The sequence below is a fragment of the Lutra lutra genome, chromosome 7 (genome assembly GCF_902655055.1).
Source record: "Lutra lutra chromosome 7, mLutLut1.2, whole genome shotgun sequence".
Taxonomy (NCBI): domain Eukaryota; kingdom Metazoa; phylum Chordata; class Mammalia; order Carnivora; family Mustelidae; genus Lutra; species Lutra lutra.
The window spans coordinates 37,046,951-37,072,163 of record NC_062284.1 but is presented as its reverse complement, the minus strand read 5'-3'; the positions used below and the strand labels follow the sequence as shown (position 1 = coordinate 37,072,163).

At 38.1% G+C, this 25,213-nt stretch overlaps 1 protein-coding gene across 1 annotated transcript in view; it reads left to right on the top strand.

Annotated features, from left to right (window-relative positions):
- The window catches only part of PRTG (protogenin), a 126,225-nt gene that overhangs the window by 86,159 nt on the left and 14,853 nt on the right, over window positions 1-25,213 (top strand). Inside the window, exons 12-16 of the mRNA XM_047738356.1 lie at window positions 14,813-14,908; window positions 15,558-15,744; window positions 16,420-16,547; window positions 17,954-18,124; window positions 24,025-24,207. Coding sequence (XP_047594312.1) covers window positions 14,813-14,908; window positions 15,558-15,744; window positions 16,420-16,547; window positions 17,954-18,124; window positions 24,025-24,207 — 765 coding nt within the window. The remainder of the gene's footprint in view (window positions 1-14,812; window positions 14,909-15,557; window positions 15,745-16,419; window positions 16,548-17,953; window positions 18,125-24,024; window positions 24,208-25,213) is intronic.

The following is a 25,213-nucleotide window of genomic DNA, read 5'->3' as shown; positions in this document are numbered from 1 at the left end:
ACATTCATAAAATCACCAGAAACCGTAATTACAAACCTTAGTAGGCCCTGTGATGGTAAAGCAGAGGGAGTTATAAAGGCCGTGTTACAGGGGACAGGAGAGCTTGAGGGTGCAGGTCAGGGTAGACTTCCCTGAGGAACTGATATCGTATTGGTATCTGAAGGATACCAGGTTAACTAAGTGAAAAACCCTGATGGTATAATGAAAGAATTAAAGAAAGCATGGCATAAACATAGTCATAGACTAATCATCAGAACAGGCTAAATCCTGGAGTAGCTTACTATCAGAACAATCTGATTAATCAATTGATTAGGGTAAACTAGTGTGATAACATAATCCTGAAGACTTTATTGAGATTTTTGCATATTTTTTTACTCTGTTTTAAAACATGTGAAACCTTGAAGGACTTTGTATAACATCCCAGAAAATGTAGGCTGCCCTGTGTAGGTGGAGGCCTCTTGTATCAGCTGAGATAGCTGATTCCATTGACCCTTATCTTGGTTTATTTAACAAAAACTAGAGCTGTTCCTTCAGCTGAAGGTTAAAATGGCATCTTCCCATTCTCAGCCTGCCAGGATGTTAACAATAACTTAAGAAACCTGTAGAGACAGTAAGCAGCACATTTTGCCTGATTACCACAGTGTGTCCCTCTTCCTTGGTAGATTGTGTAACGTAAATATATCTAACAAGTCATTATTTCAGATGTGCATATCTCCTGCTTCTTTTTCCTAGAAAGATTTGGAGGAGTGACTCAGTATGGAACCAAAAAATTCAACAACAAATAGGTGATATGAGTCTCAGTGTTTGTAAGGGCTTGGGATTAAACAACATTCATACCGATAGGAATGTAAATTGTTACATAGCTTTTCTAGGCGTCACTGGGTAACACCACAAGGGGGGGCTGTAATACGCATACTGCTTTACACAGCAATTCTGTTAGTAGACACCTATCATGAGAAAATACTAATGAACACACACATTTAAGATTTATTTTTATTTTAGAGAGAACAAAAAAGAGAGAGTGAGCAAGCAAGCAGGGGGAGAGGGAGAGAAGCAGACTCCCAGCCTAGGGCAGAGCCCTGAATGGGGCTCAATCTCATGACCCTGACATTGTCACCTGAGTTAAAACCAAGAGTCGGCGGCTTAACCAACTGAGCCACACACGCATTTCACCATAAAGATGTTCACTGTAATGTGCAGGATCATTTATAATTGTGAAAAGCTGGAAGAAACCTAAATATTCAATTACAGAGCTTTAGTAAACCTCTATGCAGTACATCCATACAATTTGAATAAATGTGGACATTGAAAGGAATGTTTTAGAAGACTATTTAGTACCATGAGTGGTAATTCACAGCATATTGAATAAAAAAGGCAGTCTATAAAATACAAAAAAATATTCAGTATGTGTATATGTGAATAGAAAAGGGAATTAAAAAAACACCTCATGTTAAAAGTGCTTATATCTGGGTGCTGGTATTAGGATATTTTATTTTTATTTCCTCTTTTTGCTTGTCTGAGTTTCATAAACTTTCTATAACAAACATTTGATCCTAATGAGAAAAACGTATTTTTTAAAATTTGAATATATCTAGATGAAGAAATCGGAGGAAAGATAAATAAAAGTTGGAAAATTGGTGAAACCAATTGGCTTCTTTAATCACATGCTGTAGGGTTCGTACAATTGCTAGAAATGCCTGTAAGTTTGGCTGTGAGCCTTTTGCAACCAAAGCAAACCACAAACTCTACTAGCTATGGGGCACAGGGTATTTTAATTACTAGAAAAAATTATACTAATTAAGTTCCCAAAATATAGTACCTCCAGAAAAACTCTCTATGTTCAAATTGTTGAAGATTTTTTATGAATTTATGTATTGAAAACCATACTAATACTTGACAATGACTTAGTGTGTTAGAGAAGAGTCCTGTAGTTTCTAGGATCATTTGACAAGTTATAGGCTTTTGGGTGATCTAGAGATATTAGTGGAGGAAACAATTAAAATAATTTTTTTGAACTTTCACCTTTCTCCATCTGGATGGCCAATTAGGATGGTTTTTGGTGTGTTTCCCTTTCTTTTCTTTTCTTTTTTTTTTTTTGTTTCCCTTTCTTGAATACATTTCCATTCTTTTCATAAAATGACCTTTTGTCTCAGAAGAAAATCATGGCAGATGGACCTTAACTCTGACCCAAAAAACTGTAGAGACTACATTTTAAACCTCTGAAAACTTCAAAAAGGAGACACTCTGATTTTGCTAATGCACATTTCTGTTCTGAGGAATTATAAGGATGTTTTTATCATATTCTCTTTTCGATGTTGACTCAGTGGCATATTTGTGTGGCTCTGGTTCTTTGTACACTTTATTCCCATGCTATGTGTGTATTAAAAATTGGCATTCCAGTGTGACTCATTGAGAATTTTTTAGAAAAGAAATCTGCATTTGTATTACTTATATAAAAAATACCAGATATTTCTTAGAAATCTTTCAAGAAGTCTAAAAATATGTTGGTACTTTCTTTTTATTGTCCTCAGTGTCAGGAAAGAGTTCATTTATATGGATAAATGTAGATAAATAGATAAGATTGGTCAGTGAGAAAATTAGGCCTTTCTGAGGTTAGGAAAGCTTTCAAAACCATAATATCCCCCTTCCACAAGCAATGTAACAAATTCAAAGTTCAAAACAAATTCACTTGCAAAAAATAGGAGTTTTAAGTTTTATTTCCCTAAATAAAAGAACCTATATTACAGCCATAATTTAACTGATATAGTAGACTTACCAAAAAAAGAAAATGTTTAATCTGAATCTAATAATGAGGAAACAAACAGATATAGCCAAATTGTGAGTTGGTCTACAAAACATCTGTACTGGATTCTTTGAAGGTGTCATTGTTGTGAAAGATAGGACAAGGAAAGGGAGCAATTCTCCGTGAAGGAGATATGACAGGCAGTATCTGATCCTCCATTGGGCTGGTAGGGAGGGAGCAGCTACAAAGGACATTTTGGAAGTAATTTGGGAGACTTAGAAATGAATTACATATTGGATAAAATTGCATTTTTGCTCAATTTGTTGAATGTGATCATGGTATTATGGTTGTATAGGAGAGACTGTCCTTGTTCTCAGGGGAAGCATGTCCAAATATTTAGGTGTGAAGTGATGATTCAACAAAATAAAAGTGTGTGTGTGTGTGTGTGTGTGTGTGTACACTTGCACATGCACACACAAATAAGAGAACAAGTAATAAAGCAAATCATCAAAATGCTTAAAAGAAATTTAAAGTTAAAAAAATGCCTTGTTTTGTTTTTAAGCTTTAATCAGTATCTCCAAATTAGGATTGGTTTTACAGTGACTACGCACATGGTTAAAACAATAGCATTTCAGAAGTAACATTGAACATAAACCTGAGATCTTCTGTTGAATGTTTTATTTATCAGAAAACGCCTTTTGATTTGATTCTTCATGCTCAAATTGTTTGAGATTCTCTATTATATGTGTTGAAAACCATCTTAAGATATACTGAATACTTTCCAGGACCCCAGTGATTTTCAATGTCTTTTAATACCTGAAAGATTTAAGGTTTATATAGAATTGGAGTAGGCTGTTGATAGCCAATTAACGTGGTAATGACCTGCCCCTGCTAGTATCAAAGAGCTCCCGCCATTCCCTTCTCGGCTAACATTAAAATCGATTTCAGAGTGATACATTCAGGAAGTTTAAGTAAGTTGTTGTAACGTGGTGCTTCTTGTGGATTCTAAAGGAGGCATAAACAACAGGACCGTGTTTATCACTGTGATTGAGGAGGCTGATATTTCGCTGGCTTGAGTTTCCCACTTGAGAAGAAATTTAAGATTGGTTCCAAGCTGTCTACCTGCGTCTTTCCCAGCTTGTGAGCATGCTTTTAACTGCTGAGGGCTGAGATTGGGAGGAATGGTTATCAAACCACAGATGTTTCTGCAATGAAACTGTGCACCTCCGACCGAGTCGCTGTGGTTCAGGAGATGATAGATGGTATTTCCATGTTGCCTCACAAAAGGGTCAAAATGGCATGGCAAGCCCATGACAGTGAAACAGAGAAATGTTAGTCCTGGAAGGAAATTTATTTCATGGCTTCGGGGGAAGTTTGGTTGTCGTGAATAGGCTCTCTCTGTCAGTCTATAAAAATATTGTTTGTAAGGCAGTGATGTATGTGGGACAGACAGTGTAAGTGTGTTGGCAGACAGAGCAGCTACTTAAACAAATGCTAACCCAAGTACTAAGTACCGTAAGTCAAGTCCTGGATGTTTTTAGGGGAAGGATTGTTTGTGACAGAAATATCAATATAATTAAAGTAACTTATTCTGCGTATCCCCCCATTCTAACACATTTTTTAATCTTACAATTCTGAATTTTTATAATCAGTGATTATTCCATTATATTCACTTTTAAGTAATTCAGGAACATGAATGTGGACCAGCTTTATTAGTACTGTTCACATACAGCTCTTATAAATTTGGGGACAGTTAATCCCACTGCCTTTTTCTCCTCCCTACCCCATAGGAGATAACAGCCACTGGCATAAATCCATTAACTGATTATGTGGTGGAGAGACTCAGTGGCTGTGCTCTCTCAACTTGCAGAATTGGACCAATGAGGTATCTTTTCTTCCACAGGGATTCACAAAAGGAAAGGAATATCATAAGAAAAGAACATAAAAGATTTAAAATGGTGTTTGTGAGAGGTTTCGTTTTGCAGGGTTTGGATGTAAATCGGATTCATTTGAGGCAGTGTTCAAGTAGGACTCTTCAACACCAAATATTTCTTATCTAGACAACCTCAAGTAATGCATTTGTCAAAAATGAAGAATACTTTTTACAAGAAGTTTTGAAAGCCTGATAGATGTATAAAAATGAAATCATATGTTCAAAAAATAACATGACCAAAATATTAGTGAACACAATATGATTGAAAAAGCCATTTGCCTCTCGATTTTGCAAAAGCAATCTGAGTTTTTGTGTGTGGGGAGGGTGGGTGTTGTTAAAATAGAGATTATGAGTAGGGTTTGCTTATTTTGGTAGGAAACTGATTCTCAAATGTCACATGCAAAGAACTTTCTTCTAAATTATCCTAAACTCCATAGGAGAAGGGAGGTTTTCACTGGGAGTGAGAGTTATTTGTCTTAAGGCCCTTCAGGGGTGCTGAACAAAAGGGACTGAGTCATTTCAGGTTTAGACAAATACTCTACCATCAGCTTCCATAGAGACTAGTTACACAGAATACAGGGAAATTTGGGGAGTGGGGGATTGCCCCCTCCCATCTGCCATTGCATCTACTGTACACTCAGATATTCTGTATTATTTCCACAGGTTTATAACATTTTGGCATAGTGATCATTAACAAAAATCCTTTAAATTTATAATGGATATGAAAGATGTTTATCATTCACAATCCTATATGGAAATGCAGTTTATAAACAAAAGAAGAAAGAAATTTTAATCTGGGCTTTAAGTAAAATTTACATTCTTTTAGGCAAAAATTGTTTTTAAGTCAGTATACTCACACGTTTGGGTCAGGCATTGTTTTAACCATCATGAATTAACCTTTTCCATTCTAATGTACGTCTGATGATAGAAGACAAAAGAAGTCACTGGAAAGAAGCCTGCTTCTCTAATCTCTCTCGCTGGGGTTTCTCTCTCAGAGAGGAGAAACCTACAATCTAACAACATTTGGATAACATTGTTTGCATGTGATTTGTGTTTTTGTTACTGTACTTAAACACCATTTTTAAATGCAGAGTATTTCACTCTGCTTTCCTTTCCCACCCATCCCCCTTAGCATTTTTCCTGCTCCTCTGCGGCTGGACCAGACTTGATCTGGCCCCAGATCCTGTGTCAGAGGCCATGACCCAGGTGTCGGAGCAGTCATGGTGTTGGCCTCTTCTCTGAATAATTATATGGGGTGGGGGGTATTGTGTTGGAGGGACAGGCTTGGGGGCAGTGCAGTCACCCTGGCTAGCCAGACCAAGGGGCTCTCTAGTCAGACCACAGGAGAACAATGGCCCTGAAAAGGCTCGCACAAAACCTCGTAACACAAAAGATTAAATTAAAAATGGACATTGGGCCAGATACTCAGTTTCATCTTTCAGAATCTCACCTTTCTCACTGATTCTGAGTACTTCCTAATTTAACGTTTCCAAACTTTACATGTGGTGATATTATATCAGCAAACTTTCAGATTGTTACTTACCTCTGTATAGTCTAATTAGTTTGACTTCTTGAATGCTTTATAGCCATCTTAATGGCTTTGTGGTTAACATTAGCAAAGCTTTCTATAGTGGTGTTTTAAGCGAATAATTTAAAGCGGTACATAGTGATTTTTAAAGTAATGCTTTGTATTTTCTTAAGACATTTTACTAAACATGTTCCATGTCTAAATCAAACCGAGTGGCAGGAACTGTCCCAAAGTACATGTAATTGCTTTATGTTCCTTTTGGTCCTTGGAAGACTTTCCCCCCACCACCTGAGAAGTTTTCCTTAGAAGGATAGGGCATAAGACTCATTAAGTCTTATTTAGATTTGGATTTTAGAAATGATGTCAGAGGAGGCTTTATAGATGTAAAGTAAAAGTTTTCTCATGGTCCTAACTTCAGGTGTTTTCTTAGTTTTATCTACCTTGACGTGTCCACTCCAGCCCCACTCTTTTTAAGGGTTCTGGAGTGTCACCAACACAGCAGCTGAAGGAAACAAAGGCCTGGTTTTCATGACCCCAATACTATTTCTTTTTTGTTGGTCCATAGCTAAATACTTTGTAAATAGTAGTTTTCTATTATGCATTTTCCAGGAAACCAAACTTCTAGAAGTGTTAGTATTACAACAAGGAATCCATAAAGTTTGAATTGATGTCTGTCAGTTTTGCCATCTGAGTTCTAATTCTTTACTATCTTATTATTACCAAAACCATTCACAATAGAACAGGTAGAAATACAGGAAGCAAAATAACCACAAATTCTACCATATAGAGCTAAATACTACTGTTAACACTTTGGTACACATCAGAAAATAATGCATTTCTATTTTCATTCTCCTTTATCGCTCTATTACCAGTGTTACCACATCCTTGCTACTTAAGTCCATGTTTTCTGCTACCCCTGCAACCCCACCCTTTCCTGATGAGTTTATTCTGTTAAAAGACCTAGATACCAGATGTCACTTTTATCTTCTGTGACGTCCCTGTAGTGCTGGACATCGTCTTCTCATGGCTCCCGTGATACCTTCCCAGTTCTCCTCATGACTCCTTAACACCACTTCCATCTCACACCCAGGTCTCTAGTCCCTGCTGGTACCCTGTCCTCTGTGTACAGGACTGCTGACTGTGGTTCTCTGTCCTCACTGCCAGCTCAGCCCACACTTTCTCACCCATGGTCAGCTCCCCTTGACTTTCTCCTGCATCTCTGATGCCACGTGTCATTGACTCTGCATCTCCTCTTCCATTTCTCTTGGTTCACCCAGGCTGGACACTTGGAGCTTTCTGACTCTGATGAGTGCCTTCTCTCAACAATCCCACTTACTAAAGCCATCTTTTATGTCTATATAACAAAATCCATGCTGGCTAGCCTGGTTCTTAAACCTGAGATCTACCCACAGCCTAACTTTTCTGCGTGACCTTCACTCATGCACTTACCCATCTCTTCCCTGTTACTCATCCCTGATCTACACGTTCCTGTCCTCAAGCCTTCACTTACCTCACACTCTTCTTTGGCCTTAATCTCTTATGTTCACATGCACTACTTCCATGAAGCCCTCCTTCACGCAGTAAAAAACTACCAGTAACTTTTCCTTCTTTTGAATTTCATTAGTCTTAACAAATCTCTTCACAGTAGTTATTCCTGTCTTGCACAATATTTACTTGTACTTTGTCTTAGGTTCCCTGATACACTGTTACCTAAACAAATTTGAAGACAACCGATAGACTTCAACTTGCTAATCTTAAAGACGAGGAAACTGACTTCCAGGGGACTGCATTTGCAGCCACAGAGCTACTAAATCCAAGATTCAAATCCAAATCCCCTAATGGTCAAAGCAGCCCTCTCCTCTCTATTTATGTACTTAGCACTGGAAAGCACCTACTTAGTGTGCATTTCTAAAAGCAAGTTACAAATATAAATCCATCGAGTCCTCATTTTATAGATGAGGAAACTCAATTTTTAAACCCAAGTAGTCTGGTTCCAGAGTCTATCCTTTAGTCACCATTCCAGCCTGCCCTTCTGCCTGAGAGGGAGCAGGGATCAGGGGTGATGTGATGCTGCTAGTAATTATTTCATTACTAAAGGTATTCTTATTGGTATATTATTGTTACAGAATGGTACTCTCGGAGATACTTTGTGTGGATTAATTCATTTCCTCTTCCTAACACCCTTGAGAGGTAGATTGTTATCATCATCATTATCCATCTTACAGGTGGTTTTAACAAATGTACGGAGGGCAAAAATAATTTCTGCAGGTTGCACAGTAATGACGTCGCTGGATTAGAATCCAGGAAGCCTGGGCCTGGCATCTGAGACATTCGCTGTTGTGCTAGACTATCTTGTAGCTTCCAAGTAGTGCTGAGTCATTAGGAAAGTTGTCTTTTGTTTGTCTCAGCCTTCTTCTCTGTAGAGGTCAGGTGACAAGAGCAATGATCTAGCTCACAGGGTTTTTAAAACTCCATGGGAAATATTTATATATGTGACAAATACTGATTCAAGGCACCCTTCTTCTTTTCACTGTTTTGCATTTCATGCAGCCCTTCTTTTGACGAAACTTAAACAATCGCCATACGTCACCTTCAGTAGATGGATGAGTGGGGCCGTCACTCTCCGTATAGGCACACACATGCCATCTAGTGGTAGAGAAGAGAAGTGCAAGTTACTGGGATGAAACCTTGGAAGACCTGGGTTTTCTGCTGTTTTTGTGGTCTTTGGGAACATGTTACAAAGAAAATTAGGTATATTATACCAAAGTTTTTTGTAGGTTACTTAGGATGTATAAAGATACAGTTAATTCACTATTGTTGTTAAATCAGGTGCTCTTAGAAAGGAATTTAGGTCCTTGATCAGTAATCTTTAAAAGACCTTTGCATTGTAGAGAATCTGATTTTATTGAACTTTTTTCTTGTTCTCATTGCAGTCATTGAGGGTAATAAATACTGAATTGTTAAAACTGGATGTAATTAACAGAGTGAATGTTGTCTCCATCTGCTTGCTCTTGCTAATGCTAGCTCTCAAACTTCCATATTTCCATTTCATGAAACAATCTACTGTTCTTCCATTAGGTAAGAAATCTGTTATGTTGTTTTCTAAAACTTTCATATCATCAGCGAGTTTGTTAGCAGATGAGAGATTATTAAATGAACATGGAAGATGTGGGCGAAGGTGGATTTGAAGCTGAGAGGATTATACACCATGTGACATGGTTGCCAAAACAGCAAGCATTCTTAGTGGCCATAAAATACAGAACACAGCTCCTTCAAGCATGAATACAAGGCAGACACACACTTGAGAGCCTTTACCTGATCCACAAACCGAGGAACATTAATGAGGACAGAGAGCAGTTAGAGCTCAGTTTTAGTATTTGCCAACAGCTCACTTACTGACATTCTGAATTCCAGACCTTGCTTGTATGAATGAACATCCTTGATGGTATTTTTGCCATGATTCCAAATTTAAGTGTACAGTATTTTTGGTAGTACCCTTTCTGTTCTCCTGAGCAACTTTGCTCATTATAATAACAACAATAATAATATTATATCTCTACTAATTATAAGAACTATACAAATTCCTTAATAGCCATGCTTTCATTTAATACTCTTAAAATCCCTGTCAGGGATTATTTGTCTATTTTCCAAATGAAAATAAGCCAGGCTTAGAAAACTAAAAAAATATGCTCTCAAGGCCATACATTTAGTAAATAATATTTACAGAATATTCATTTATCAGTCTGTACTCTGGTAGATTGAAATTAAAAGCACAAGTTACGGCTTTCTTTTTTTTAATTTTTATTTCATTAAAAAAAAAAATTAAGTAATGTTTGCACTCAGCATGGGGCTCAAACTCACAATCCCAAGATCAAGAGTCATACGGTCTTCCAGCTGAGCCATCCAGGCATCCCCAACAGTAACGGCTTTCTAACTGCTGAATCTTCATATAGTGTCTGACTTTCAGTAGGCATTTGGTAAATGTTATTGGATACCTGTATAATCTAGTTTTGATTTCTCCTCATGTGAAACAAAGTCAAGTGGAAAAGTTAGTGATGGGAATGAATCAGAAAGGAAAGAAGGTGAGGCAAATCCTAGAGCGGAGGAGAAAAGAGAAGGAATGCTACCATAGCAGTGTTTGAGGAAGGAGATCTTCATTTTTTGGCCAAAGGTTGACTCCATAATAAAGGTACGGGTTAATTTGGCTGGGACCACAGTTATGGTAACCTAAGCTGACACTCACTGGAGTTTGTGTTAAATTAATTTGAGTTTACTTTCCTGGCCTTCCATCTTTATATATTGCTAAATCTTTAAGTTTAACCATAAAGGCAAATACTACCTAGTGGAGCCATCACTCCTGAGACCTTTAAGAATTAGCCCCAATGAGTGATTTTTATGCCCCTTGTGTTGAATTTGGAAGGAAATGGGACCAACTCTCTCACCTCTTTTTATTTCTCCTTTTTCCCTCACTGGTTTTGGGAAGGCCTGAACAATTCTTTGTGGCTGCTTTTCCTGACTCTGCTGTTTTCCCCATAAACCGCATTGCCTAAGTCTGCTGAGTCTCATGTAACCAAGCACCATAGACGTGGCAGTCCTTGACTCAAGAAGGGCTGTTAGCAGGCCTTGGAAACTATATGTATAGGCTCCCTGTAGCATTTCACAGTGCTGAGGCTGGGTCTCTGCTTTGTCCTTTATGCATTGAAGGGTTTTCTCAGAACTCCAGAGTTTTAGGACTTGTGCTCTTATGCTAAGGTACATTATCTGTGCATTTAACTATATTGAATATGTTGGTCCTAAACTCTGATTTCTTACTCTGTATCTTTAATTTTGTTAATTGTATAGCTTTGTTTTCTTTCTTAGCTGATAACTCTTGCCGTCTGATAGTGCTCCTCTTAACGTTAGTCCAGGCCTCTGGTCCCCTGGGTCCATGACATCACATCTCTAACAAATTGATGCATGAACATGAGCCTTATTGTTCTGAGGTCTCTGGATTAACCAACCAAAATAATGTCACTAGATTTTGAGGCTGGAGTCCTATTTCTCGGAGCCTGAAAGGAGCACATGGTAAATGCTCATGGCCCACTACTCAGCTGGGCCCCCAACCTGGTATAAGATTCTTTGAAGAGCATAGTTGAGCACATGTGAACGTCAAATGGGCTTTCCCTCTCCTTTATTTTTTCCCACTAAAATGGTTTTAAAAATTATGCTGACCCTTGTTGTACTTCTTGTGTATGGTTAGAAAGGAAGCTCATGCACCTGATATACTTGATTTGCCAGCCTGGTGGTTTGCCTTTTCCTGACCTCATAGAAACGCACAGGCAAAGGAGCCCAGCCTGGGAGGTCGTTGCCCCGGCGACTTGGATGATTTCCAGATGGGCACCAGAAAAGCTGGGCTGTTACCATGCTGAGTGGGTTGTACAAGGGCTAAGTGTGCTCTTCTCTCATTGTCTCAGGACACATACGTTGCTTCTCGTCAACCAGAAAAGGTTGATTTGGGGTTTAAAATTTAATGTAAGCAGCTCATTTTTCAAAGATGAAGGGAAAATGAAGAATCAATTTTAGGACTAAAAATAAAGAACCATTCCAGAGAAATATTCATGAAGTGTTAATTGATTGTTTGCACAGTGGAAAAAAAGATTAATCCTTCCACCCATACTCATAACATCATCAAAATCTGCTTTCGGTGAGAGTGGCTGTATCCGTGTCTGGCTCTCTGACAATGCGAGCTACTTGGGACAAACTCTGTCTCATCCCTCTTTTTCTGTATTTCCTAATTCCTGGCGCAATGTCCCACACTCAGTAGGCTTTCCTAAAGATAAGTTTCTGATTGAGTAGAGACATACATTTGAAGAACTCAACGGCAGAGAGCCAAATGAATTCCATTTGTACCCATTCAGAGGGAGTATTTGTAAGATAGCACTCAGGATTCAGTTGTCTCATGAGTTCAGCAATATGTTAAGAGGGAAGAAAGATGAACACAGATTCAAATTAGGTTGCCGTTAATCTGAACAGAAGTCCTTGAATCTTAGAATTTCAGTGCTTACTGTTGGAAATCATCTGAATAATGAAGTCCAAATGTATTTCTGTGTTTGTTTTCTGTAGTTATTTTATAAAACATTTAAAAATATTTCTGTTTTAGAATTCATTATAAAGAGACAAAGTTACCTACTGTAACAAAAGCACATGTGATAGAAATATCAGCAAGTCCTTGGTTTAGTTTCATGTAACACTAGACATGCTACTTAACACTGTGGTACCACCGTTTATAGAATGGGAATAACATTGATAGAATTTTGTGTTACTCATATATCATTTTCTATAGTATAATTGAATATTAGCCTTCCTACTTCCTATCTAAAAAGTATAGAAATGTCCTAAGTTGTATAAATTTTTTTCTTCTTATGATTTTAATTTTGTTAAAATGAATAGAAATTTGTTAAAACAAAAAACTTGTATTTTAGGACATTCTTTTAATGCATTTTAATATTAAATAATAGAATATATCAGTTTTTAAAATATGCAGACTCTTAAAATTATTTTGGAAACTTTAACAAACTTCATATTTTATTTTTGAATTTTTAAAATTTATCATTATTTTTAAAGTTTATCTACTTTAAGCAATTTCTACATCCAATGTGGGGCTTGAACTCACAACCCCGAGATCAAGAGTTGCATGTTTCCCCCAACTAAACCAGCCAGGCACACCCTTATTTTTGGATTTTTAAATGTTTAAATTCGCTCTAGAATTATTTTTATCCTTTTATTCTAAGTTTTTTGCACATTGGATCTATCTTTCAAGGATTTTTTTCCCTTATGAAGTACTGGATCTATTTACATGTTTATTATTATTTAGAGAAATGTAATATAGAAATATATTAAAGTTAGAAACATACCATATAATCCAGCAGTCCCACTTCTGTTTATGTATCAAAAAGTAATGAAACCAGTATCTTGAAGAGATAACTGCACCCATGTTCATTGCAGCATTATTTGTAATATCCAAGATATAAAAACAACCTAAATGCCTGCTGCTGGGTGAATGGACAAAGAAAATATGGCGTATACACACGATGGAATATTATTCAGCCTTTAATAAGGAAGGCAATTCAGACTTTGCACAATGTGAATGAGCCTAGACGATGTTATGCTAAGTGAAATAAGCCAGATGCAGAAAGACAGTTACTGCATGATTTCAGTAATGTATGGGATCCAAAATAGTTGAACCCAGAGAAGCAGAAAGTAGAACAGTGGTTGCCAGGGGCTTCAGGGATGGAGGATATGAGGAAGTGTTGCTCATGGGTGCAAGGTTGTACTTATGCAAGATAAATAAGTTCTGGAGATCTGATGGACAGCATGGTGATGATACTCATTGATACTGTATTATAAACTTGAGATTTACTGAGATCTTGTCTTCAAGCACATACCCACACAAAAATGGTTACTGTGTGAGATGATAGGATGTGTTTGTTAGCTTGATTGTAGAGATCACCTCACAAAGTACACATGTGTCAAACATCATCTCATATACCTTAAATATATGTTCATCAACTATACCTCAGCAAAGCGTGGGGGGGAAATACATTATTTCTCAAGAGTATTTATTTTTGTCCCAAGCAAGTACTCGATAATTAAATGTTATCATAAATAGTTATATTTAAATGTATTTATATCATTAAACTTCTCAAAATATGTCCTAAAACATGTCATTTAAAATTTATAACTAGGGGTGCCTGGGTGGCTCAGTGGGTTAAGCGTCTGCCTTCAGTTCAGGTCATGATCCCAGGGTCCTGGGATAGAGCGCCACATATAGGGCTTCCTACTCAGCGGGGAGCCTGCTTCTCCCTCTCCCTCTGTCTGCTATTCCAACCACCTGTGCTCAATCTCTCTGTTTCAAATAAATAAATAAAATATTTTCAAAAATAAAATAAAATGTATAACTTTATTTCCTCAAAAAACTGAAAAATTTTTGTATATATCCAAGGGACTTTGGGTTTCCTATTTTGACAGTTAATGAGCACCAGTAGAGGGAGCTCCAGCTCCTCTTTCTTGGTGAATTTAGCTGTTGGCCTGAAAATGGGTTAATGGAAAGGGTACACATAGAAATAAACTTAAATAACACATGGTTGTAAAACTTTTTAAAGTTACTGAAGGATGACAATCATAATTATCTTTATCTTTGAGGGGGAAAATAAGCTCACTTTGATTTCCCTTCTTAAGGTAGCTAACCCCCTGATAACTAAACAAAAAATTTCTGTGTAGTGTAGCGTCTTAGAAGTGATCCCTCAGGCAGCCCCCAAGGCTTTTAGGATCAAGAATCTATCTCTGGTCAGTTGAGGAGGAGGACGGAGAGTATTGGTGTTAATGTTATTGTTTGAAGAGAGGTTAAGTAAAATTGTAAGTAATTGGTAGATAGTCACAGTAGCAATGTCACACAAATTGCTGAGTGCATTGCTGAGTCACTATGTAGGATAGGAAAAGGAAAAAAAAATCTCATTTTACTTTAAACTGTTATGTATGCAGAATATTTTTAAACCAAACTCTGCAAAGGCTCTGGAGGGCTGATATCTAGAGGCCTGGACCAAATTATTACCTGTCAGTTTCTTTATAGACCCCAGAAGAAAGTACCACGTGAGGCTTCTGGCTTACAACAACATAGAAGATGGCTATCAGGCAGATCAGACAGTCAGCACTCCGGGATGCGTGTGTAAGTAAGGGCTAATGCAGTACGTTTCACTCTGTATGGTGCACAGGCCTTGTTCTTCTCTTCCTTCTGTAAATTTAAGTCTCATTACTCCTTGGAATCCTTGGTGCTTTTCTATCTTCCATGGCACCTAACATAGTTATTTTGAACAAGTACATGCTCAGAATAAATATTTAAGTGAGGTGTATTTAATTATAAGAACCTATTTTACTTTTGCAAACAAAAGACCTTCAGAAATTTAACTGGGAAAAATAACCCTGAATACCTATCTGCTCTAATCTTGAGGCTATTTATTTCCTTCCAATTACTATTCAGTTTCACTGGTGCTAAGACCTGTTTGGTTTTATTGCTACTGAAGAGGGTGTCAGTTTAGTTTTAAGTCCATTGCTGGCCTTCTGAATGTCTCGGGCTAGTAGTCTGTCTTCTTGGTGCTTCTCTTTTATAATCTAAGTATTAATATTTGATTCCTTACCTAATGTATGGAAGAATTGCTCAGAATTGAATGATATACATCTCTAAATGTATCCATGAACCTCTTTAATGAAAAAAGGACCTCAAGTCAACTAGTAGGGTGGAGAATTGTGATTTTATCATTTTACCACTTTCTATAGTAATATGCGGTGCAGTAAATTAACATTGTATTTTTCAATAGCTGTTCGTGATCGCATGGTTCCCCCTCCACCGCCACCCCACCATCTCTATGCGAAGGCTAACACCTCATCTTCCATCTTCCTGCACTGGAGGAGGCCTGCGTTCACCACTGCACAAATAATTAACTACACCATCCGCTGTAACCCTGTCGGCCTGCAGAATGCTTCTTTGGTTCTGTACCTTCAAACGTATGTAGCTTCTGTTAATGGTGGTTTTCTTTGCTCTTTTGCCCACTCTCACTTATTTCTTACCATCTTGGGCCAGCGTGACATTTAGCTATTTCGGGACTTACCTTACTTATAAAATGGCTGGGAGTTTTGCATCTTTGCCATATTCAGTTCTGAAAACTATATCTTCTGACATTCAGTTTCTATAAATTAATATATATTTTTTTGGTTCCTCAGCCTCATGCAACAAGATTAGGCAAGAAGGTATTATTACTTTCAACTGGCTAAACTTAGCATGTTTAAAGGAAAAAATAAAAGACCACTTTCATGCTGGCATCAAAAAATAAAGCTTTTTCTGTTTTTTTTTGGATATAGTTAGAAAAATGCCCATCATTATGGTTTAAAAGAATGATATGATTTTCAGTATTTTTGAGGAAATCCCTTTGTATTGGGATATTTCCAAACTGCTATTCTAAACTATTTCATAGTTTCAGAGATGCAATTTGTAGGCTAATTTCTATAGGATAATACCAAATAATTATATTTTAAAAAGGAAATTTTTTTAGTCTAAAAAATTGTTTTTAAAGAAAATGAGGTAATAATAACAGGATACTTACCTGAATTGACTGGAAATACTGGTAATCTTTTAGAAACAATGTACTACCAGCATTAACAACTTCGTTACTCACTTTATAGATCAGAAACTCACATGTTGGTTCAAGGTCTAGAACCAAACACCAAATATGAATTTGCTGTACGACTGCATGTGGACCAGCTTTCCAGCCCCTGGAGCCCCGTTGTCTACCATTCAACACTTCCAGAAGGTACAGGCATTTATCTAAATGTTTAGAAAATAGATATGTCCCTTTAAGAGCACCTGGTGGCTCAGTCGGTTGAGTGGTTGAGCATCTCCCTTTGGCTCAGGGTCCTGGGATTGAACCCTGTGTCAGGCTCTCTGCTCAGCAGGGTGTCAGCTTCTCTCTCCCTCTGTCTCTCTACCTGCTCATTCTCTCTCTCTCGAATAAATAAATAAAATCTTAAAAAAAAATAGAAATGTCACGTTAAAGAAGGTACTACCTAGTTACTACACTGATTGACATGTATGCATTTGTTTTGTTTTTTTACTTTTGAAATGTATTTTCTTTTATTATAGTAAATGTTTATTCCTCTCACTTTATATATTACATAAGCCAGTAGGCTTAAATTTAATGCCTTTGGGGAACCACTACATTTTCTAAAATCAGGTGTGCTGTTCAAAACTGTACCCACGTAACTTAAAATGGAAGTAAGTGAATAGTGTATTTAATGATGTTGGGAGCCCATGTTAAAAGTAATGTGTGTGGTGGCTTGAGGCTGTGCGTGTGTGGTTGGGGTATCTGATCGAGCACCCTTTCTGGAGCTTCTCTGTGCTACTGTGCTACTCACTAAGGTATTTCATGTCTGTGGACCTGCATTTCTTTTCTCTAGAATGAGGGTGAAGAGGTAGATGATCTATGTAAGGACCCTTGCAGCTCTAGTCTAATTATGCTGAGAGAGAGCAAAGGAAAGACACTGACTTCAGCAAGCATTGGGCCTCTTGGCTGTGGTTTTGGCTATGTTCCGTATTTGATGTGGTGCCAAAACCCAGCTCTTTGCACTTTTAGCTCCTACTAAACATGTGGTCAGCTAAAATCCCAAGACTTGACTGTTTTCACAGATATAAAGACTTCGTCTAAGATCTCTCCTGTGAACTCACTGATTCACAACTTTTTGGAGAATAACTAAATGTTTTGGTCTCAGAAGTATTTTCTTCAGTGGCTTCCTAGATCAGGTGAAATATATATTCTGTATGTTTTAGTAAGAAATGTAGTTTAGATTCAATACCTAATGGTGGTGTTGCTTGTGGAATTGTAAACCTTTCCAGTTATCAGGTTGGCAAAACAATTACCAAAAGCTCTAGGAATTCTTACACAATTTGACTTAGTAATTCTCCATCCAGGAACCTACCATCCCCCCCCTTTTTATGTTTTAAACATTATAAAAATGAAATTAGCTCTCAGAAAAAGACGAAAAAATAGTGTTTTACTCTTACCATTAATGATCTGTAAAAGCTGTGATTCTGAGATGTTTTGATAGTGGTTTCTAGTTTTTCACACTCTTTTCCCTGAGTTTTCAGTCTATTAGCCAGGTATTTGAGTGTTTATCACCGCTTAATCCTGGTAACACAGTATTTCCTCCCATGTGTGCGCAGCACCGGCAGGCCCACCAGTTGGAGTAAAAGTGACGTTGATAGAAGATGACACTGCTCTGGTTTCTTGGAAACCACCTGATGGCCCAGAGACCGTGGTGACACGCTACACCATCTTGTACGCTTCCAGGAAGGCCTGGATTGCAGGAGAGTGGCAGGTCCTACACCGAGAAGGTAAATATGAGCATAAAGTATCCAAGAGGATGAAAAGTAAGATTACTGATGATAAGGAAACAAACAGAAAGAAGGATCTTGAGTTTGTTTTGAATTTAGGAAGTAACAAATTATAAAGGATTTGGGTTTTACTAGCAACGCATTGGGAAACCATCACCATGTTTTAAGCATGAGCATCTGATTCACATTCCAGGAAGATCACTCTTGACTATTGTGACTGGAATGGGTTTGGTGCAGGAGGGATGGGTCAGAATAATGTAGAATCTAAGATGTGACTGTAGTGACCCAGAACTATCTGCCTGGATTAGGATATTGAGGATTGAGATAGAAAGAAGAGGATGGTCAAATGATAGTAGCTTAAGTAGAGAAAGAAAGAAAGCAAGAAAAGAAGGATTGTTATAGATGACTACTAGATTTCCATGGTGCTGTGTCTTGTAGTGGAGTAGCAAATGCTGGATGAAGATCTGCTTTGAGGGAGCAGACTTTGCACTAAAATGGTCCACATACAAATAAATTGGCCCACTTGAATATCAGGGTCCCACTTAAGTACTTACTTCAAACATGCATGCTGGGAAAAGAACAGTTTGCTAAGCAATTAAAAGCTTTAGAAGGATTTCAAGAGGGTAATTTTTTGGCCACCTACATATTCTAAACACTTTTACAGCACTAGACATTTGTACCTATAGTTCACCTTTTAAAAGGAATATTTACCTCATTAGGATGAACTTTAAAGATATGGACATAATATAAAACTCTCTATGCAGTTGTAAAACACATGGTGACTTTTGTTGGAATTTTAATAGTCCTATATTCATGTTTTTTATTATGCAGAATCTCTACCAAGTAATACTTTCTTAGTGACTGAACAGACTTGAAAGTAATAAGTACTTGCCAGCAATACAATTTTATATTTGTATCAGTTACCTATTGTTACCTAACAAACCACTTTAAAAATTAGCCATGGTATTTTCTCACAGTGCTGTGAGTCAGCACTTTGGACTGGGGTCAGCTGGATACTTCTCTTGGTCTCTCCTGAGGTCACTCATGAGACTAAAATCATCTCATGGTTTCAGCAGAGTGTGAGTAGCTCAAAAACAGCAAGAGCGAGTTCCAATGTCAGGAAGACAGGGAGAGGTTGCACATACAAAGCTTTGCAAGCCTCTGCTTGTATCACTTTGCTGATGTCCCCCTGGGCAAAGCAAATCAGGTAGGGAAACCCAGAGTTAGTGTGGGAGAGGACTGCCCAGGGGTGTGGATAGATGGAGGTATGATTTATTTGCAACTATTAGTCTTACAGACTACCACAATATTCTTAAAATGTACAATTCACTTTTAGTTAATTCCAAAATGATTTATTGACACCTTTGACCCCAACTAACCTGATTTATCACATGAGTGCTTCTTCCCTTTAGCTCTTCATTTGTACCTGCTTAAAAAGAAACAGTATTTTGTTTTGGTTCCTTTTAATGCATTCATTTGTCAGTTTCAGACAAGGCTCAGAAAACATCATTTTGCCTCATTGATGACCCAGTAATGAAATGGATTGTAATTGCAGGTTTTTACACCCCTATAAGAATTTCTACCTATGTCATCATACATGAAAGGGGAAAAAAAAATCTATTTTTGTTATTATCCTACTTTTGTGATTTTAAGAAAAATTCTCAGCAAAAAACTATACCATCTTGTATGTGTCCTTTTTTATGGCTAATGTTAGTACTTCATAGAGGACAAAGTGAACGATATAGGTAAAAATAGTTGAGGTTTTGTTGGTTTGTTTTTTTTTTTTTTGAGAATAAAAAACATAAAGGATTTGAGTCACCCACATTTATTTTTATTTTTAAGATTTTATGTCTAAGTAATCTCTACACCCAGTGTGGAGCTTGAACTCACAACCCCAAAATCAAACCCCAAAGTCAAAACCCCAAATGAACAAGACAGATGCCCCTTGAGTCACTCATTTTTAAACCAAAAGCAAAAAAATACATCATGGCATTTAAAGAAAAAAATAAAATGTAAAATGGTCTTTAATGTCTAATTATGGCAACTTTTGGAAAAGGTAAAAGTGTAGAAAAAGATGAGGAAAGAAGAAGAGGGAGAATATCAGTATTTCTTTTCTATGTATCTACTAATCTTCTATACATGTTTTGCTAACACATATTTATGTGTATAATTAATTTACATATTTATTGCCAAATGGAATAAGGTAAAGCATTTTAAAAATGTTCCTGATGACCAGATAGTATCTGTGGCTAAAAGCATGCATGGTTAAAATGGTTGAGCAGTGATGTGACATGAAATTATACTTGTATGTAATTTGAAGTGAATCAGAAATTAACAGTCTTTACCTTCCTGATATGTAGTAAATTAGCACAAACTAGCCAATTATTTTAAAATCTAAAAGGCACTATGTACAATCATGCCCTGTATACTACAGCAATTCCTGAACTCTGGTCCTCATAGCATGAGTTTCTCACAGTTGTAAAGACTCTCCTTTAAAAAAAAAAAAAAAGTGATATGACTAAACTTAGCCTAAATAAATATGCCATTTCCTCCTATTAGAGATGTACATTAGATATTAAAGTCCTTCAGTAAAGGAATTTAACTCAACATTCGCCAGGTAAATCAGAATACCAATAGTAGGAACACACTCATTCATTAAATGAATGATTGAGTGATTACTGTGTGCCAGGCTTTTTTCTAGGCATTGGCAGTACCACAGTGAACAAAACAGTGTTCCTTCCCCATTGATGCTTGTATCACCAGTAATATACAAACATGTAGATATTCAGGTAGTGTTATAAATGATATTAAGAAAGCTGGGGGGTGGGGTGGTGAGAGACAGAGTGATGGAGGTAGTAAGGTTAAGCCCTCTTGGAAGAAATGACATCTAAATAGAGCCATGTGAATATTGGAGGATGTGCAAAGGCCCTGAAACGGAAGTATGCTTGCATGTTAGAGGAACAACAAGAATGCCAGGGAGGCTAGAGTGAGGGGAAGTACAAACAGTAGGAAATCAGTGGGAAGGAAACCAAGGACAGAGTTTTTAGACCACAGATTGTATTCTAAGAGAGATGAAAGACACTGGAGACTTTTGATCAGATTTACATTTTAAAAGGATTACTTTATCAACTACCTGAAAAACTGATTATAAGTTGGTAAGTGTAGAAGTTGAGAGACCACTGAATATACGGGTGTCCACATGAGAGCTAGTGGGCATTTGGACAAGAGTGATAACAAGGAAGGTAAAAGAAGCTAGTAGAACACAGTTTGAAAGAATGGCCTACAAGGTTTGCTGCAGATTGATGAGAAGTGTAAGGGGGAAAAAAAAAGCTGAATTGACGGGGGAAATCGAAGGTTTAGTTTTTAACATGTTAAATTTGAGATGTGTCCTAGATATCCAAGTAGAGAGGTTGATTAAGCAGTGGGAGTGTTAAGTTCATGGGAGAGGTATGGAAAGGTATTCTAGTGGTATAACTAAGTGGATGATTTTCAAGACTTTGGAACTGGAAAACAATCACTTCCAGAATGTAGACAGAAATGAATTCTAAGACCGCATTCTGGAGCACTTCTCCAACCTCAGAATCTTAACCCTGTGCTTTTTTATCCTCAATGAATACTCCTTTGGTGACAGATAGCTCATATTTTAATATAAGTTCAGTTGGCATTTCCTGAGAATTATCTTGTCCAAGCATTATGTCAGCCACCTTAAGCTGTTCAAATGTGAAAAAAATTTCTGTCCTTCAGAAGAGGAAGAAGGGAGAGTCAGAGGTGAGGAGGAAGACTCACTTTCATTGAGTATATATACTTATGTCGGAGACTTGCCAATGGTAGTTTATTTAATCCTTTCTAATAACTATATGAGGTGGGAATTATTGCCCCCATGAGGAAATTAAAGTTCAGTAATGTGCCCCAAGTCACAAATTACTTTGTTGGTAGCATGCCAGCATTTGATCAGCATTGATCCAACACTGAGGCTATTATTCTGTCTGGTTTCTGAAACTCCTAAAATAGCTGAAGATTCAGACACTTATGAAAGGCAGGGGGCTGGCATCAACACAGTAAGTGAAATTGAGATAGCATGCTGAGTGAATAGAAGGACAGGCAGATCACTTTAGTGTTTGGGAACTGCTTTGAGTGAACTGCTTTTTTTTTTTCCTCATAGAGGAGCCAAAGTGTTCGTTTCCCTTTTTTGTGTGAAAGAAGACTGTGAAAGGAAGGGGAGCATTTGCACACATCCACACAACTCATCTGCTTATAAAACTTAAGAAATTTTTTGAGGCGCCTTAGTTGGCTCATTAGTTAGATTTCTGCCTTCGGCTCAGGTCATGATCTTGGACTTCTGGGATGGAGCCCTGCATCATCAGGCTCTCTGCTCAGTAGGGATCCTGCTGCTCCCTCTCACTCCCTCTCTGTGCTCACTCTTTCTTTCTCAAATAAATAAGATCTTTTCAAAATGAAAAGACTTTCAGTTTCAGGTAGGGACTGGTTTTTGCCAAGCATTTTTGAAAATTGAATGTGAAGTATTCTATGCTAAAATGGAAACTCAGTTTATTTATGTATCTACTGTGAGGAAATTGAAATGTTCTTCCTTCTAGTTAACTGTAACACATCACAATACATCTTTGATTTTTAATAATTCACCTGTCTGAGAACACGGTAACTGTACAAACATTCTTCCTGATTCTAAGTAAGGGTCAGTTTGTTTATTTGACAGCTGTGTACTCAAGTAGCTCACACTCTCTTCAGGCCAAGCTGAAACCAGAGAACATGAAAACAAGCCATGTTCAGCCCTCACGTAGCTGCTTGGTTGAGATGCCTTACACCATGTGACCTCCCAGGTGGCCTCTGAATCATGACCTGAGCTCTGAGATTACCCCACATTTCACTGCATAGTGAAATATATGCTAGCAAGTGTAAGAGAATAGTCCAGTCTGGCCTGGAGAGGACTGCTACAAGCTATCGTAAGTTCTTCAAAGCTATTGCAAGGATGCTCTGAGTCGGGGAAAAAAGGAGATGATGTCACCTGAGGGAAGCTAGGCTCCCTGTGAATATCGACTCATGAATGGAGTCCATGCCAGAATAACTTTGTGGTTGAATTCTGTTACACCTGCGTTCTTAACATTAGAGTTCATTCCTGGGATGGGAGTCTCTTTTGTAAGAAAAGTACTTCAGGACTATGGCAGAACCAAGAGCAGAAAGACCCCTCAAGGAATAGCAGTACACACATAGGAATCCTTCTTAGCCATCATGCCAACAGAGAAAATGCCTTTGATACCAAATATCATATATAAATTCTGGTGATGGTGACTTTGGAGAGAAGTAGGTTCTGGGCAGATTACAGGTGGTAGTATTGGTAGTTAATCAGAGGTCCAGATCTTCAACACTCTGAGGTTCCTCTATAACATTGGCATTTTCCTTTCTATTTATTTTCAAGAAATTTTAGATAATGATGGGCCATTATTGTTTGAAAGTATATTCATACTTTCAAAAATAATTGTGTTGTTTCTAATTTAAGAACAAGATCATTGGTCACACTGATTACCATAAGTAGTTAACACATTTTTTTTCAGCTGCCATGAACATGGTATTCCTTTTATAATCAGAAGAATATTTATTTTTTTTTAAGATTTTATTTATTTATTTGACAGAGATCACAAGTAGGCAGAGAGACAGGCAGAGAGAGAGGAAGGGAAGCAGGCTCCCCGCTGAGCAGGGAGCCTGATGCGGGGCTTGATCCCAGGACCCTGGGATCATGACCTGAGACGAAGGCAGAGGCTTTAACCCACTGAGCCACCCAGGTGCCCCCAGAAGAATATTTATTAAATAAAGGGTCATGATGGTGTGTTTGAAAGAATGAATAAAGATAAGGTTTACTTAATTAGTAATTGATCTATTTATAGGAGCAATAACCATGGCTCTGTTAGAAAACCTGGTGGCAGGAAACGTGTACATTGTCAAGATATCCGCATCCAATGAGGTGGGAGAAGGACCCTTTTCAAATTCTGTGGAGCTGGCAGTTCTTCCAAAGGAAACCTCTGAATCTAATCAGAGGCCCAAGCGTTTGGATTCAGCTGATGCCAAAGGTCTGTATGCCGTCCTCACTGATCTTTCTTAGATCAGTGTTCCTTCCGCTCTCCTGCACTGTACTGCTTCTCTCCCCACGGCAGACGCATCCCTGCACTTGGTTTCTTGAATCGTCGCCAGTGGTGCTGTCCGGATGCTGTGGGGCTACAGGCTGTTCCTGGCACTTTACAGGGAAACAGACTTACCTCCGAATCAGCTCCGTTTCAGACCACTGTGTCCCAGTTACTCCTCTTCCCAGACAGACGAGCCACAGGGTCCAAAAACTGACGGCAGGAGGCTTCCAGGGAGGTTCCATGGAAATAAACAGCAGTGTTGGTTGTGGTGTTCAAGCAGAGCATGGTTTTCATTAAGAGTTGTTACCACAGAAAAACAGCCTTTCTGGAGAGAAAGTTCTCTGTCCAAAGAGCAGTTGGAAGTAGTGTCTTTAAAGAGCCACCCTCATTCCAGGGCAACTGTCCTGTCCCGAAGGAAGCCAGGACCCACCCCCGTGGTACAGGTCAAGACCCCTTCCTTTCCTTCTCTTCAGGGGGAGGTCCCTGGGAGCTTTAAATGGAGGAATTGCCAGCTGAACTCAACAGGATTAAGGGCTTATAGCTCCTCAGAGGATAGTCATTCAGTGCCTCAGTGCGTGCTCTGTGTGTGTGTGTGTGTGTGTAGGGGGTTTTGAGAGAAGAGAGAAACAGGGAAGGAGAAAGAAAGAGAAAGGCAAGGCAGACAGGTTTAAGCATTGCAGTGAGGTAGCAGTGGCAGCTCCCTTATCATGGGAAAAGGAGAACAAGGCTCATAGTCACTTCTCAAATACCTGCTGTTCAGAGTGTCTAGGGACGAGCAGCATGAGTATTACCCAAGTGCTTGTTAGATGTGCACAATCATAGGCCCCACCCCAGACATAGTGAATCAGAATCTGTATTTTAACAGATCCCCTAGTGGTCGTGTGCACATTAAAGTTAGAGGAGCACTGCTGTGTAAATGCAGATACGGACACAGGAAACTCATCTTTAATAT